General features: G+C 43.2%; 2 protein-coding genes across 2 annotated transcripts; one reads left to right on the forward strand and one right to left on the reverse strand.

Moving 5' to 3' along the window:
* Window positions 1-879: 879 nt before the first annotated feature.
* cdkn2aip (CDKN2A interacting protein) lies at window positions 880-5,480 on the reverse strand. Its single transcript, XM_076287107.1, has 4 exons — window positions 5,369-5,480; window positions 4,363-4,612; window positions 3,515-3,630; window positions 880-2,823 (listed from the first exon to the last, which is right to left on the reverse strand). Exons 2-4 carry the CDS (start codon window positions 4,608-4,610, stop codon window positions 2,273-2,275), a joined length of 915 nt encoding a protein of 304 aa, XP_076143222.1. The 5' UTR covers window positions 4,611-4,612; window positions 5,369-5,480; the 3' UTR covers window positions 880-2,272.
* Window positions 5,481-5,530: 50 nt separating this feature from the next.
* Window positions 5,531-16,772, forward strand: tubgcp4 (tubulin gamma complex component 4). Its single transcript, XM_076287106.1, has 18 exons — window positions 5,531-5,685; window positions 5,888-6,016; window positions 6,116-6,238; window positions 6,371-6,424; window positions 6,512-6,568; window positions 7,055-7,134; window positions 7,293-7,494; window positions 8,943-9,108; window positions 10,792-10,916; window positions 12,797-12,847; window positions 12,974-13,079; window positions 13,739-13,846; window positions 14,357-14,501; window positions 14,722-14,899; window positions 15,381-15,515; window positions 15,724-15,840; window positions 16,070-16,209; window positions 16,502-16,772. The coding sequence occupies exons 1-18, from the start codon at window positions 5,608-5,610 to the stop codon at window positions 16,506-16,508; spliced, it is 2,001 nt and encodes a 666-aa protein (XP_076143221.1). The 5' UTR covers window positions 5,531-5,607; the 3' UTR covers window positions 16,509-16,772.
* The last annotated feature ends 1 nt before the right edge of the window (window position 16,773 follows it).

The raw sequence follows: 16,773 nt of genomic DNA on the forward strand, positions 1-16,773 counted from the left end.
AATCTCTCCACCCGTAAAACGTCATCCTTTCATCTATTCTTGTTCTGGTTGCTACCCTATCTACCCGTTGGTCCGAGCTGTCGGACAGATTCTCCCGGGTCTGACAGATCCTTTTTGTCGTCAATAATAATCAGTGGGAGTGCTGTGACACGCTGCGGGCAGCAACAGAGGCAGGGCAAGCACCCCGTGTACGCGCCTCCAATTAGCCCCGTGCCTAGGTGGGCCAGGGGAGATGGCCATATTTAGAGTGCGGCGCTGATTAAGGCAGAACGACAAACACCCAAATCCCTCGAACTGTCAGTCAACAGTGCCACCCGCATTGGTCTTTTCAGTCTGCGTTAACCTCACGCCAATGCCTGTCACAGTTTCGCCCATGGGCATGATGAGAAAGCGACTGGTGAATAAACTGGGACACGTTTACAAAGCAGTAGTTACTGTCTGTTGTGAAGCAAAAACAGAGCATACAGTACTTACGCATTACTGCACAAAGGCTCGGGGAGCCTGCTCAATATTTGGAGGGTATTTCTCCAATCTGCGTTTGACTGTTGGTGGCTACACTTTACGGTCAATATAGAGATGTAAAGCTTGTGTCTTAAAATGTCAGAGAGAGGTTAAGCCGACAGACTTTAGTTTCGGGGCAAACGAGGGCCTTTGTGCTAGACAAACAAATGTCACAATGGGTACAGAAAAACACCTGATAGTGTTTTTTTGAAGCAAAGAAAATCACAATGTCATTTTGCAAATCATCAAACCCCTCTGCCTTTCTTGTAAATAATCACCTCACTTCACAGTGATTGCACTGCCTGGTGAGGACCCTTGCACATTTACACCTCACAATGTATTCTTTCAGTCACGCTGCAGTAAACAAGAGACTGCATGTTCATTTTTATACAATTTTATTTACAAGTATTCAGAATGACAGAGTGAATACAAACACACGCCATAGGCAATCCGGCCACTCTAATAAAAGGAACAAGAAAACTCATAACGCAGCAGAGCTATCTTTCAGTAATCCTCGGCATCTCTTTTCTCTTAACACACAACAATGCAACTGTATCGCTGCAACAGAGCAAATTAAAAGTGGTTTTATCTGAACTTCTCAAGCTTTAAACTTTCCTGTGGAAACGACAGGGGTCATTGATTTGCCAAGGGCCACACATTTCAATATTAGTACAGAAAACCAAAGACTGTCTTCAGAGAGTGATGAAGAAGATGGCACAGACAGCCATTTGGAAAATCAGAAAAGGAGAACTGTAGAATGACAATTAGAGGAAAAGATATACATCCCCTAACTCTCCTTTAAACCAGACAGCAACCCCCTCAAATGCACTTACATAACATAAACTTACCCATTCAAAGCCCCAAGGCACAATTCCAAAGCAATCATTACATCAAAACAATATAAAATATCATCCATTAAGGGATCTTTTGCAACAATGGTAACTTGTCACAACCTAATAAACCAAACTTTTAATGATCTCACTTCAAAGCCTTCATTTAAGCATTTCCTTTCAGATATTCTTCATAATTCAGTCTGGCATCACTTGCAAAGGCAAAGCGTGTGTACATCAACTCAACATCAACATATTTCACCTTCATAGACAGAAATAGTTTTATAACTGCACTGGACAGAGGTTCTTTTGCAATATCTGTGACAAGACCAAAGAAAGCCATTGCTATTGGTCATTATTCAAAATGGACCTGAAAAGAAAAATAATAATAATAATAATAAGGGAGAAAAAAAATGTTCTGCGTCTGTCCACCTGGTTGCATGGATCAGCTTTCATAAAACACCGATCTGATATGGGCACTGGCATGAGTAAGTAAGGTGAAAACACCATATAAAGGGCTTCCTGTGTGAAAAAAACATATAAAGGGCTTCCTGTGTCGAGCTTCTCTACATGCAGTGCTAAGACGTCTGAACAGAAAAGTCTGAATTCCCTGACCTATAATAGCAGACACAGACCGCCAGTCACAAGTGCAAAAAGTTAAAACACGATTCACAAAATCATGTCATCACTAAATCATAAATAAATTTCAATTGGAGGAATATATGCAATTACAAAATAATGATTTAAACCAAAACAATGCAAATGGCAAAAGAAAGATTTTGGAGTTAATTACACGGTAGATTAGACTGAGGATTAGACAGTGATGATGACACACTCACTACGAGGCTTACTGAGTGAGTCTCAATGAGACAAGAACCTCATGTAGCATTACGCACATTTTTTGAGGTTTTTTTTTTAAAAACAGGAGTCCCGCGCTTTTGCTAGGAGCAGCTCTGCTCTGGCTGGAAAGGGTAGCTGAGGGCGGGAGGGAACGTGGAGCTCCGTGTCTGGTCATCCACCAGGACCACGTCCTCCACGTCCCGGCCTTGGAACCGCCTGCGGCCGATCTTCACGATCACCTTCCTGCCCTGGAAGGCCTTGAGGGCCTCCTTGGAGGCCATGGCGCGGGCGGCTGCCTCATCGCGCCCGTAGCCGGTGCCCAGGTAGACCGTCTGGCAGCGCAGCTCGCACACCTGGCCCTCGCGCTGGGCGCGCGCCGTCGGCAGGTCGGGGATGTCCTTCAGCGGCACGAACACGCAGCTCAGGCTGGCCTTGGCCGTCTCCACGCAGCTGCGCAGCACCTCAAAGTGGTCCAGGTTGGGTCCCCCGAAGCCGCCCTCCGACACCAGCTTCCAGGCCACGGCCTTGTAGAGGCGGTTGAAGAAGGGCTGGTGGGTGGCTGGGGCATCGGCTGAAGGGCCCCATTTGGTAGATCCCGCTTTATCGTCTGAGCTGCTTTTGGATCTCTTCGCACCACTGTCTGAATTCCCATCTGCACAATCACAAAGAATCGATATCTACACGTGTGGAGGTACCTGTGCATTTACAAAGACCTCTCCTCCTTTAATGAGGTAGTCTACAACGTGAATCACATGTGCATGTATGTACGTAATTATGTGTGTGTGTGTGTTGGGGGGTGGGGGTGAGTTACTGGATGACAGCTCTTGCCCTCTCCCATTTGCTGAGACACCCTGAGGAAGCTGATGTCGCTAGCTGAATTGAATCACTTGACTATGACTCATGCTACCAAAAATCGTATAAAAAAAAAAAAACACCCTCAGCTTCTGCATGAAATTGCAGGCTTTGGCGAACAGGCCCCAAAACAATTTCACATTCCCCGTCCCCTGTGAATAAAATGGCAGAAAATAGCAGCCTTACAAACGGAATTCTTGGAGCAAATATATTGCTCCATTATGAATGACGGATATGTGTAGGCTGTTTATATCAACAAGCCAAACATTTATCAAATGTGTTTTATTAACCATGGGACCAGCAAGTACCACATAAACAAAGACAAATAGAGAAAAGTAGATTCTCAAATAAAGCAGAAAAAATACGCTAAATGATCCTGCTTACTCCAGAGAACATTGAAGGGGTGTGCACACGATGCGTGTGTCTGTGTGTGTGTGTGTGTGTGTGTGTGTGTGTGTGTGCGTGTGTAATGTGTAGGCAGGTGGTCTTACCCAGGGGTCTTTTCCCTTTGCCCATGATCTCATCCCTCGTCTTCCACACAGGGGCATCCTGCACCTTCACTCCCTCTCCCATCTCTTTGATCTTGTTCATCACTGGCTGGGGATAGCTGCAAAGATCGCACAGATTAAATTTCACAAACATTGATAGAGATAATAAGTGGTGATACAACTGGCAACCCTATATGTTGGAGGATAGGCGGATCAAAACAACTGGCAACACTTTCCAATCCAAACTGCATGGAAAGAAATTATATCTATCATTTCTGACATTTTTTGAGACCACCATTGCTGTTGACTGTTTTTATTTCAGCGTATGTTGTGTTACTATGATTGCATACACAGATGAAGAATGTGCGTCTGGGAACGCTGATTTGAATGGCAAAATACTGACTGAGACGAATGTGCTACATTAACAGCTATCAGCGTGAGAACAGAACATTTTGATACTCTAGGGTTGGTTAGACAAACTTTTGGTACACAGGCTGTCAACAGTGGTGCAAGACAAAACACAGACAAGAGGCAGACATCAGGCACGATATGCTTTATTACAAAAAGTTAAGCCTATGTAAGAAACCTTAAGGTTACTTAATCAGTTATTTTCTATTCAATGACAAGTAATTTCACATCAGCAACTAAAGCCAAAATATAACCATTGATTATTAAATCAATGATTTCATGACCACATTTGTAATGTATTTCACAAAAAGAACACCCATTAAGTTGACAAAAATTTAATTTCAGCAACCATCTCCAACATGAGCACATAATAATGACTAATGAGAACATAGCCTAATAATCCACAACAGTGTGACAAGAGCAATCTGGACAGCTGGACTCACCGACAACCCAGGAACACATGGTTGGCCCATGCCATGGAGAGAGAGAGTAGCTTGTCAAGGCTGGGGCTTGATACCCCTGGCTCAACAGTGGGGAAAGCCTCCATGTTGCGCAGAATGAACTCTCTCCTGGCATTCCACTGCTTGTTGGTCTCGCAGTACCCTCTGAGCGACTCTAGCCATGGCGCCAGGTGAGGGTTCTGGCCAAGGTACTCAGCGACAATGTCATCTACAGGTTCCTCCTCAGCCATCACTGTGATACAGGTTAAATAGAAAGATATAGGCCTTTCTTTTTGACCACCCACTTTTCGTATGCACCATCAACACCAACAGCAGCTATGCAGCAGGACAAACAACCCAACATAATGTCTGTGGTATGTAATCTATAATCAACCATGTTGCACATAACTAATGTGAAGGATAGGCCTACTTGACTTTGGGTTGCAATGCTTTTTATGACCTTTAGGACTAACATGGGCACATTGGGCAGTATTCAACAGCGCGCTGGGGCTACCTTAGTAGCATCAGTTTCCGTGCATTTACACAAAAATGAAACTGGTTGGCTACACAATCATGACAGCAAGCTAGCTAATAATCAAAACTTCCTGCAGCTAAGGTAGCAGCTAATGAACAATGGGGAGTCTATTCTATCCTAACTGCAAGCTATATGGGCTAAATTATGCTTATTTGGTATGATACTTAAGTTTTAAACTTAACATCATACCATAGACAGAAAGAAGTACGGCCAACATTCTGCTCTTCAGATAGCAAAAATCTTCTGACACAGTACTAAATCGAGTAAGGTGTTAGTAGAGTAACTGGCTTGTTACTAGCAAGCTTACTTGCTTGCTGGTTAACGTTAACGTAGCGTAAGCTCAAGCTAACTACATTAGCATGCATGAAGCACGACTCAAGTTTACATTACCCTCAAACAGGCGGTAAAAACTTGCCCATCACCATTGAATAATACTCTAGGAACACACGTGGCCATCTTAATAGCTTTACTGACCTCTCAATGTCGTCTTATCTCACTCAACAAAAGCATTGCTGGAGCTTCCATGACAATAAAACAGCAACAGAGGTAGCAGCTGACGACTTCCCCGAGGGCCCAGACTCCAACTCCCGACAACTACAACGAAGGATGTTTGCGTCATCATACTGCGGCGGCAGATTCGGCGGTGTTTACAGTTTTGAATGACATGTCTGTATCTCAGTCTTCTTTATGAAATATTCTTAATCATTTGAAAAATGATACACGAACTTTTGTTGGCATTAAGTGGATATCCTGGAACAATATTCACATGGAACAAAAGGACAGGTTTGCAGGTAAAGTATGCTACCTGTACCACCAGGGAGATAGCTAGCTAACGTCGTTAGCTGGCGAACAGACTCAGCAACATATAGCAGCTAAACACTTCATAGTTCATACTAATCAAGAACAATATAAATACAACACTTTCAGTTTCTGTAGAAACGATTGCACCACATCAGTCAGTTTATGTGCCAATGCTATTGATGTTGTTTGTAGGTATCTCAAGAGCTACCGTTCCTTCACCCAAGTGAAATAAGTGTGTTAAATCGTCTCTGTAAACTGGGCTCCGACTACGTGCGATTCACAGAGTTCATAGAGCAGCATACGGGCCATGTGCATCAGCAGGTAAGATGAACCAAACGCCGCATTAAAAGATCTGGTATCTCTACTGATAATGATTACTCTTGAACCAGGCGTTTGGCAAATAATGGTTATGGTATTTAGGAGCACCATGCCAGCCAGCCAAACCCAACTGGACTCCATGGGATCTATTTACGGGCCTTTTGTACAGGGCTGGATTCGATGTTGCAACCATACCGACAAGCACTTCTCGACTTGGAACAAGAGGTGGGATGTCGTGCTTGAAATTCTATTAGCACCCTTTTAAGTTGGCTTGCTGTCAACTAAGTAAAATGTGTTAACATGTCTGAAAAAGCTCTCTATAATTCATGCTTGATGAAACTTATCCTTGTCTTGTAGTTTCTTGGTGATCCACACCTTTCAATATCCCATGTGAACTATATGCTGGACCAGGTAAGTCCAGATGAATGGATGCTCCTCATTGACAATACTTAGCAATAGGCCTTTCTGTCTCTAACTTTTCCTTTATCTGCTGTCCAGTTTCAGCTACTCTTTCCATCTGTTATGGTTGTTGTGGAGACCATCAAATCACAGAAGGTGAGACATACCATAAGCACTGGATTGCAATTCACATCACCCTGTCATCTGTTTGTATTAAAGGAACTGTATGTAAGAAATGTATTTCAATTAATCATAAAATGGCCCTGATATGTCACTAGACATTAACAAATCATGTTCATTTCAAATACTTATATCACTGACAACAGTAGTCCGGCCAGGATATTGTTATTTAAAAAGTAAAGTTGCAGCCCTCAACTGATGTTGATGTTGTCATGTTGTGTTTTGGCCTGATGTGCCACCCTCCACCTATCTACTAATCACGAAGTCAGTAGTGTTTCGGCATCCGGGTTGCCAGCTCTGCCAGTCAGGGGGGAGGGGGAGGGGATACACCGCTTTACAGTAATTTGAAAGTGATTGCAGTACCAGTTTTGGCCACAATCTTACATACGGTTCCTTTAATACCCACGCAGCCAGAGATAATGAATATATATAGGGTTTAATTGTGGTTTCTGTTTTTGTTAGATCCATGGTTGTCAGATCTTGGAGATGGTGTATAAGCACAGCTGTGGTGGGCTTCCTCCCGTACGCATGGCTTTAGAAAAGTAGGTTGAAACACACTTCTCCCTCCACACTTACATAAATATTAAAGCATTTAATTTGACTAAATCATTTTCAGTCTGTTCTTTTAATAATATATTTTTGTAAACTGCTTTGAACAAAAGCATCTGTCAGATACCTAATCTGTAGACTATACCCATAGGATCCTGGCAGTGTGCCACGGGGTGATGTACAAGCAGCTGGCGGCGTGGATGCTGCACGGGCTGCTGCTGGACCAGAGCGAGGAGTTCTTTGTGAAGCAGGGGCCGAGCGCCGGGGGCGGCGCAGGCAACCAGGACGAGGAGGATGAGGACCTGGGCATCGGCGGCCTGAGTGGGAAACAGCTGAGGGAGCTGCAGGACCTGGTGGGTTAGAGAGGGCCATGAGAGGGCTGGTGGGTTAGAGAGGGCCACCACTGACTGAGAGAAGAGAAGAGAAGAGAAGAGAAGAGAAGAGAAGGGCTTCTGTGGCTTAAGGGATTATGTCTCTTTAGGGAAACCCTTAAATGCAGTTTGCAATTCTAGCAGAAAAGTTGTTGATATTTAAGATCAACAGTCAGTCAAATTGCACATTTCACTTTCATGCCACTTCGGCAGGGTGAGGACAGTGGGGAGGTGAATTAAGGGAAACAGTGTTTCCCACAGAATTAAATTCTATTTGTGGTGGTAGGTTTGCAGAATTAACTTGGATGCAAAAGTTTTTAACAAATTAGTGCAGAGGGGTTATGATGCTAACCAGATTTAAGCACAATTTAGCCAGTCGTCTTCTATGCTTTGCATGATTGTTAATGTTTTATTTAAATGTGCATGTAGGTTCGACAGACAGACACAAGGAGAGTCTGTGCACAGGTGCACATAGCTCTACAATGAAAGAATTCCATCCAGTTTAAATAGTACAACATGGAAAATCATTGTGTGGTGGTCAATGATGATATTGTGATGGGGTGCCACAAATGAGTTAATGTATGGGAAACACTGGGAAAAAAGATATCGTATTAGAATCATGGACTGCTTTTAAAGGATAAGCTGTAACTCTTTGATGAAGAGTTCCTAGTTGGACGCAGAACACAGTTTCATATAGAATCTGTGGGCTCATTGTCTCCTTTTTGTTTTTCTCAGTCTCAGTCCCTTTTTAAGAATAGCGATATCTGGGTCATAACTGCAGCGTCTGCTTGGTCTAGAGCAGAACACTCTTTCTATTTATTGTCTGAGAAACCAGTTCATAGGATTTCAGGAATGTTTCACCCAAATTTTATAATTGATTTCTTTTTTTGACGTGCCATGTAGTGTGACTAAAATTGGCTCATGAAACCAAAACATACCCCAGGATCATACAGACACATCGCTAAAGTCATTTTCAGCGCAATTCTGAAAAAATATTAATTTCTTGGTTTTATACCATATTAAACACTGGTGACTCATATAAATGCTCTATTTCATATATTAATGAAGCAGTCTTCAACTCAAGGAGACTTATTTTGCTTTCTGTGAGTTAGAGCTACACTGTGAAAGACCCTCGAATCAAGTCGTGAGTCAGTCAGTCTAGCCAGACACTTCAGCACAGATCTCTTCATCCCTCTCATCTATTCCTCTGTGACCCAGCTTCTCTCAAGTTCTCAGTTAGGATCCTTAGTCTCTGATTAGATAAAGGAGAAACTTCAGACAGCAATATTGCTCATTACTGTTCTTTAAGCCTGGCATGCAAAAGCTTCTTGGGACATGGAACCATTTTAAGAAATGATTTTGGGTACAAATGATACAAATTGACAGTGTAGCTTACTCACTTTATCTCTTGCATTGGGTTGTGTTTGTAGAGGCTGATTGAGGAGGAGAACATGCTGGCTCCGTCCTTGCAGCAGTTCTCTCTGCGTGCGGAGATGCTCCCGTCCTACATCCCCATCCGCGTGGCAGAGAAGATCCTGTTTGTCGGCGAGTCTGTGCAGATGTTTGAGAAGAACAACCAGAGTCCGTCCGGGGCCGGTGAGATAAGTTATTTGATTTACACCCTGCTAAATAAGACACTACACATTTTAGGGTTGGTTTTTTGGTGCTGTTGCAGTTCTGCAGGTGTCAATGAAAATGTGGTGTGTTGTGGGCTGAAGCTTAGACTTTGTAATGAAGCACTCAAAGAATCCTCCATAGAAATGGATGGGGTTAGTTTGTAACGCCAATATGGCAACTGTCTACACATATCCCGTCCCTTCCTGTATGCCTCCCCATTCACTTTAATAGGAACATAGATGCCCAATAACTTCCCATAGTGTGTTGAATAGGAACATAGATGCCCAATAACTTCCCATAGTGTGTTGAACAGGAACATGTGTAACAGAGGTAGTTTTCCCTCTCCCACGCTCTCTGCATTGTGTTGTGTAAAATGAGAGACTCTATACTGATAACACACAAAGGAAAAGCAAATGTATCAGGCACAGAGCGAGCCAGGCGCGTCAACTCCTCTGCCTCACCATAGTCACAAAAGAGCATGAACAATTCACATTAATACTATCTAAAGTATTAAAAATACAAAGGAAGAATGGCATACCTGATAACACACAAAGGAAAAGCAAATGTATCAGGCACAGAGCGAGCCAGGCGCGTCAACTCCTGCCAAACACAGGTAAACCACACTTTAATAATACACTATACCAAAATCCGCTAGCCCGCAGTGAATGATACAACGAGTTCACTAGCATGCTCCACCTGCAGCCACGCTAACTGGCTGCAGCGTGAGAAAATCCTGCAATAATTATATCAATTATTACAACCTAATAAAACGCATGCATACTGTGCATGCTGCACCGAGAGAGTTATTATTTGACAGATACGAATATATAATTGGCAAATAATAAAAAACAACAAAACAGAAACATGACCGTAAGAAACCACCTACCTCTGCCTCACGATAGTCACAAAAGAGGCAGAGCTGGGGTAGCATGAAAGTTAAGGGATTCCACCGTGGGAAAACCCCTATTGTACCCCAAGAGAGAAAATATACTATGTATGAACTTGACCTGAAGTGGGGGGAGAATTCAGTGAAACACACTCAACCCTGCTACACATAGATGCCCAATAACTGCCCATAGTGTGTTAAATAGGAACATAGATCCCCAATAACTGCCCAAAGTGTGTTGCAAGATGGCCGCCGAGTGGAGGGACTTGCTTAAAAGGACTTTGGCTGAAATCTCCTTTCCTTAATCCATTGATTTAAAGGTTCTCTAAGCACGATTGGGTGACGTCACTTCTGATGACGTTTGAAGTATTATCAAGCAAAACAGAGAGCTAGCTAGCTCCTCCCTCCCTTTCCTTCTCGTGCAACTGAAACTGTCATGAACAGTTTCAGTTGCACAGGGGGGAGAGCGAGGGTTGGTGATTGGCTGGAACACAGTTTGTTATGTTTCATGGTCCAGGCTGGATCAGGCTGTTTTTGTTGCCGTTTTTGAAACCTGGGCTGTCCACAAGGACCGCATATTCAGGGGACATGCAGCTAGCGGATCATGAGATATTTGCTGTATGAGACAAAACATTTTCTATCTTAGACACAGCGTAACAAGACTAAGAGAACCTTTAATATCAGTGTATTGCATGTTTGCCTTATGTATACCCTAGTTACATCATTAATGTGTGTGTGTGTGTGTGTGTGTGTGTAACTATGTGTGTGTTTGATAGGCTCCATCCTGAAGCATCAGGAGGATATTTTTGCAGCTGACCTCCACAAGCTAAAGCAGCAGCCCCTCTTCAGCCTGGTGGACTTTGAGAACCTCATAGACAGAATCCGCAGCACCGTTGCTGAGGTTTGCTCCCTTACCCTACTACACAACACTTTAATGAGCCTAGCTGCATATTGCTCCCTTGCCCTACTACACAACACACAACACTTAAATTAGCCTAGCTGCATATTGCTCCCTTATCCTACTACACAACACACAACACTTAAATTAGCCTAGCTGCAGTGGTGGACATTACTTGAGTACATTTACTCAATTACTGTACTTAAGTCGCTTTTTCATGTATCTGTACTTTACTTCAGTATTTAAATTTTGTTAAACTTTTTACTTTTACTCCAGTACATTTCAAGGCCAAATATCTTACTTTTTACTCCACTACATTTTGTGACAGCTGAAGTACAGCTGAAGTTCCTTTTGGAAAAAAGACTGTCCAAATACATGTGTACTTACTGTACATGTATATTTTCTATTAAGACAGCTAGGCTTTAAATAATGGTCTTGCCTAACCTATGTTATTGCCATATCCACTATTTACTGTACATTGTTGACCCCTTTTCACAATATTAATGTTACCACAACTAGCCTCTTGACGCCATAGAGCAAATGATAGACAATCTGACACTATCAAACACAAAAGGGAACATCTTGATTTGGTCCGAAAGTATAAAGCATTCAACAAAGAAAAATGTGGTTACTTTGAAGTATCTACGATAAGATATCACTTTAGTTTGTTTTTTGTTCTTTCTACATACAGCAATTATTAGCTGATTTTGTCCTGAATGGAGGAGAAAGGTAGCCTAGAAAACTAGACGCACCCTACCGGCAGCAAATTACATTTGCTTCCAGGGCTAGTCTAGCAACTCTCCGTTGGCTTGTGAGCTCGAAAAATTAAACTTCTATCAGGCCAATTAAATCGTGTATAGAGTCGTTAGGCGGGCTTAACATAATGATTGATGGCAGAGTTGCAACGGTTTGGCTTGCATTCCCTGCTACTTGAAAACAAAGAAGATGGATGTTGCTGTTGGCGAACAGTGTGACACGAGCTAAGCTTTTTTTAAGTTGGCAAAAGTTTAAACTAGCCAACTAGCTCCACTGGTGGGAAAACGCATGGGACTCATAGCGCTGCCACTGTCCTATTGCGTGCAGAGGGAATTTGAAAGACAACCGATTATCCCGCCCCTCGGACTGAGCACTGCGAACGGTGAGTGCCCAGACCCTACATTTTAATGTGGGTCTGGCTCGTAAGGCTAGGAGAAAGGCTCAATGACTGCATGTCTGTGCCGAATCATTTCAACAATAGTAAATGCAACTGTATTAATCATAATACATTTCAGGACTTTTACTTTCGATACTTAAGTACATTTGAAGGCAAGTACTTTTGTACTTCCACTCAAGTAGAAATGTAAAAGGAGGACTTTTACTTTTACTGGAGTAACATTTGACCATGTGTATCTCTACTTTTACTCAAGTACAGGATTTGTGTACTTCGTCCACCACTGCCTAGCTGCATATTGCTCCCTTACCCTACTACACAACACTTTAATTAGCCTAGCTGCATATTGCTCCCTTACCCTACTACACAACACTTTAATGAGCCTAGCTGCATATTGCTTTCTTATCCTACTACACAACACACAACACTTAAATTAGCCTAGCTGCATATTGCTCCCTTACCCTACACACAACACTTAAATTAACCTAGCCACATATTTAAATTCGCCTAGCTGCATATTTAAATTTGTGTAGCTGCATATTTAAATGAGCCTTACGACATATTTAAATGAGCCTTACGGCATATTTAAATGAGCCTAGCTGCATATTTAAAAACGAGTACAGCCACCAGGTTTTAGAGTCGTGGTCCGCTCTGTTGAGTAGATTTCCACCCACAGCCTGTCCATGTCAGTGTTGCGTTTATGAGTAATAACTGAAGTCCTCTGTGTTTGCAGCATCTATGGACATTAATGGTGGAAGAATCAGATCTCCTTGGTCAGCTGAAGGTATAGATGGGCAGATCAGCTGTATTTTGATGGTGGTATTTTAACGTGCTAGAGAATCAGTTGGTCAAGAAGCAAAGCAAGCCTTTGGTATAATTTGGTCCAATTGCCACTGTCTCTGTATTTTAGATCATTAAGGACTTTTATCTGCTGGGCCGTGGGGAGCTGTACCAGGTATTCATCGACCACGCCCAGCATATGCTCAAGACCCCGCCCACTGCAGTCACAGAGCACGGTAACTGTCACATCACACGTCACATCACGTCACGTAGGCGATTACATGAACAGATACTGAAACTATCCCTAAATATCCAGCTGTCTCATTCAACACTGTCATAACATCTCGATCACCTGGACACATTGTTTATTGTTTACACATTTAACCATCACCACTATTTCCCCTACAACCATTGGCACACAGTAGTTTTCACTATGTTACGTTATTTACAGTGTCTTGCTGCAACGTTAAAGCAACACCAAAGAACTTTTCCAATGCACGCTATTTGTTTATCCAGCACCGACTTTGCAAATAAAGATGTCCACAGACAAGGTAGAATATGTTGCATGATTTTAGTACAATGTATTGCGACATCATGCAAATCAAATTTGTAGTTTTTTATGTCTCATTCCATCGAATTACAGATCCGCTACCCGATCTGGCAAACTTGCATAGTGCGTTATAGCCGATAGAGGGCCGCAAAGCAAATGCAGAAGTGCCGTTCACCCTGTTACGAGTTGATGAACCACTGAAACAATTTTGGAAACATTATTTTAAGGTACAAAAAACTCTTTGGTGTTGCTTTAAGGTAATTTTAGATTGCTGTCTTATGCTGGTGTGTACCGGTACTATTTGCGTGTGATTATGTAATATGGTGTGTCGTGCTGTGTTTCTAGATGTGAACATGGCGTTCCAGCAGGCTGCTCATAAGGTGCTGTTGGATGATGATAACCTGTTGCCTCTGCTGCACCTCACTATCGACTACCAGGGCAAGGACAGCAAAGGTGCTGACAAAACCACCCACCTAAAAACACCTAAAACACCGTGTCAGAACATCGTCTTCTCAGAAGTTGCTTTCTGTTGCACAATGAATTGCAGTGGAGTGGAGTCACTTAGAGATGAAAGCAAACAAGTCGTTATGTAACGGTTCTGACATGTTTTCATATCTGAAAGCCTCCAAGGACGTGCGTTCGGTTGCTTCTCTTTGTAAAATCATTGTTGCGTCAGGTCATTAGCAACTAGAATGAAAATGAGGTGTTGGCATCTTTGCAATGAGTTATAGATGTGGAAGTCAAACTCTTTTGACTCAGTGAAAGTTGATATGCCTTTAAAGCACACTCACTCAGTTTACTGAGCTTTAATATGAATGTGTGTGTGTGTGTGTGTGTGTGTGTGTGTGTGTGTGTGTGTGTGTGTGTCTGTGTGTGTGTGTCTGTGTGTGTGTGTCTGTGTCTGTGTCTGTCTGTCTGTCTGTCTGTCTGTCTGTCTGTCTGTCTGTCTGTCTGTCTCTCCAGACACGTCCAGCACGCGTGAGGGCAACACCCCTCCCCAGGAGACGTCCCCGCGTGAAGCCCCCTCTAACGGCTGGGCGGTGCTGGGGCTGGCCTATAAGGTGCAGTGGCCACTACACATCCTCTTCACCCCAGCAGTGCTGGAGAAGTGAGTGCAGCTCGAATGCTTTACCCGAACACACACACACACACACACACACACACACAGCAGTGGCTGTAGCTCGTCTCTTTTCTCTTCATCTCTTTCTGTTTACCTCGCTCTCCCTTTCCCCTCACTCTTCTTCATCCCTTCCTTTTTTCTCCCCCCCTCTCTCTCTCTCTCTGTCCTCCTTCATCTCTCTCTCTCTCTCCCTCTCCTCCTCTCTCAGGTATAATGTGGTGTTCCGGTACCTGTTAAGTGTGCGTCGGGTCCAGTCAGAGCTACAGCACTGCTGGGCTCTGCAGATGCAGAGGAAACACCTGAAGTCCAACCAGACCGACGCCGTCAAATGGAGGCTCCGTAACCACATGGCTTTCCTGGTGGACAACCTGCAGTATTACCTCCAGGTGAGCTGACGTCACTCCACAGAGGGTTTAGCCCCCTGGATCTCAATGCTCAAGGATAGGGGGTGTGGACAGACACATAATCATTCATCATAATTATAATCATCAGGACTAATCTATTTGATAGAGCTTGATTATAAGCCAACTGCTAGTCGAAGAAAGTAGTGTGCTGGGGGGGGCGCTGTGGCGCAACAGGCTACAGCGCCCGTACCATGTACGGAGCCAAGTGCCCACGGGGACCAAGGTTCGAATCCGACCTGCGGTCATATCCCAATCCCACCCCATCTCTATCTCTCCCACTCACTTCCTGTCTATCTTGACTATCCTGTCAGAATAAAGGCAAAAAGCCCAAAAAATATAAAAAAAAAAAAAGAAAGTAGTGTGCTGAGCTCTATTATTCTATTTCATTTTTATGTGTGTGTGTGTGTGTGTTGAATTATCCCACTGAGTGAAAGCTCCTCTCCTCTCGCTCCCCGTGTGCCAGGTGGATGTGCTGGAATCTCAGTTCTCTCAGCTCCTACAGCAGATCAACTCTACCCGAGACTTTGAAAGCATCCGATTGGCCCACGACCATTTCCTCAGCAACCTCTTAGCCCAGTCCTTCATCCTGCTCAAGCCTGTGAGTCTCTCGCCCACACCCACAGAGGAGATGAGGGCAGCTTGTTTTCATCTTTGAGAGAATTGATTGATTGTTTTACTTTCATGCCATGTTGTTCAGGTTCAGAGTTTGACTTTGAACTCCTCCTTTGGTTCTGTCACGGTTCCATTGGGTATAACCGAATGTTAATGATGATCTTCTTGTCTGTGGTCTCCTTCCTTCCCCTCAGGTGTTCCACTGTCTAAATGACATCCTGGACTTGTGCCATAACTTCTGTTCTCTGGTCAGCCAAAACGTTGGCCCTTTGGATGAAAGAGGAGCTGCCCAGCTTGACATTCTAGTCAAGGTCAGACATTTTGAATTATCCTCTTAGTAAATTCTTAGAGCTACAGTGCATAGACTATTTAATATCTTTAACTACTGTCTGCAACTAATGTTTTAGAATCATGCAGGTCATTTGAATTTTTTTTTGTCGTAATGTATTACCAACTGACTGAATTCTTATAATAATATCAGATATTCTAAGTACATGTACTAATAAAGTGAAATATTTGGTGTCTGTCTGTCTTGTGCAGGGCTTCAGCCGTCAGTCCTTCCTGCTCTTTAAGATCTTATCCACAGTGAGGAACCACCAGATCAACTCTGATCTGGCCCAACTGCTCCTACGACTCGACTACAACAAATATTACACCCAGTCAGGAGGCACGCTGGGCAGGTGAGCCTCAACGTGCCGCACATGGCTTACAGTAACCAGCCTAGAATGCCATCTGTAGTGATATAGGCAACGGCATCATGGGTGAAGCATATTCCCAGTGACAGTAGTCTTTGTTGGATTATGGAACACTGACAACATAAAAAAACTTAATTTTTCTTCAAAATGGGCAGCTGAATTTTTTTTAAATTACAATCAGCTGAGGTATAACCTGCCACAGAATTTATTCGGTAATTGATCATGGTGACAAAGCTGTGAGTTAAGGACTAATTACTCTTCTTTGTTCTGTACACAGTCTGTGATTGGAAAGCAGAGATAAGAAACCTGGTCGTCAAGCTGCAGTTACTCAGATTCCTGAAGAGGTGTACTTTGGTTGTCATGGTGCTGCTGCCTTTCAGTGTGCAGAAACAAAGACTCCATCCCTCCGATCCATAGCTGTTGGTGTTCAATACTAGAACCTCACTCTTGAGGCAGGATAAAACATTTCCATTTTCTCCAAGTTGTATGAATTGTAAATATATACAAAATAATGTCTTGTTTTTTTGCGTGAAAATGTACTAATCAATA

The sequence above is a fragment of the Alosa pseudoharengus genome, unplaced genomic scaffold (genome assembly GCF_046254945.1).
Source record: "Alosa pseudoharengus isolate Yale_2024_CS ecotype anadromous, Long Island Sound unplaced genomic scaffold, YU_APseudo_1.1 YU_APseudo_1.1_scf_16, whole genome shotgun sequence".
Taxonomy (NCBI): Eukaryota; Metazoa; Chordata; class Actinopteri; order Clupeiformes; family Clupeidae; genus Alosa; species Alosa pseudoharengus.

Excerpts from the sequence above, each read along its gene's own strand:
- cdkn2aip (XM_076287107.1), bottom strand. The coding sequence starts at position 4,610 with ATGGCTGAGGAGGAACCTGTAGATGACATTGTCGCTGAGTACCTTGGC. Across the intron at positions 3,631-4,362 it reads CATGTGTTCCTGGGTTGTCG|CTATCCCCAGCCAGTGATGA; the intron begins GTGAGTCCAGCT and ends CGATCTTTGCAG. Across the intron at positions 2,824-3,514 it reads CAAAGGGAAAAGACCCCTGG|ATGGGAATTCAGACAGTGGT; the intron begins GTAAGACCACCT and ends GTGATTGTGCAG.
- tubgcp4 (XM_076287106.1), top strand. The coding sequence starts at position 5,608 with ATGATACACGAACTTTTGTTGGCATTAAGTGGATATCCTGGAACAATA. Across the intron at positions 10,917-12,796 it reads TCCGCAGCACCGTTGCTGAG|CATCTATGGACATTAATGGT; the intron begins GTTTGCTCCCTT and ends CTGTGTTTGCAG. Across the intron at positions 14,900-15,380 it reads ACCTGCAGTATTACCTCCAG|GTGGATGTGCTGGAATCTCA; the intron begins GTGAGCTGACGT and ends CCCGTGTGCCAG.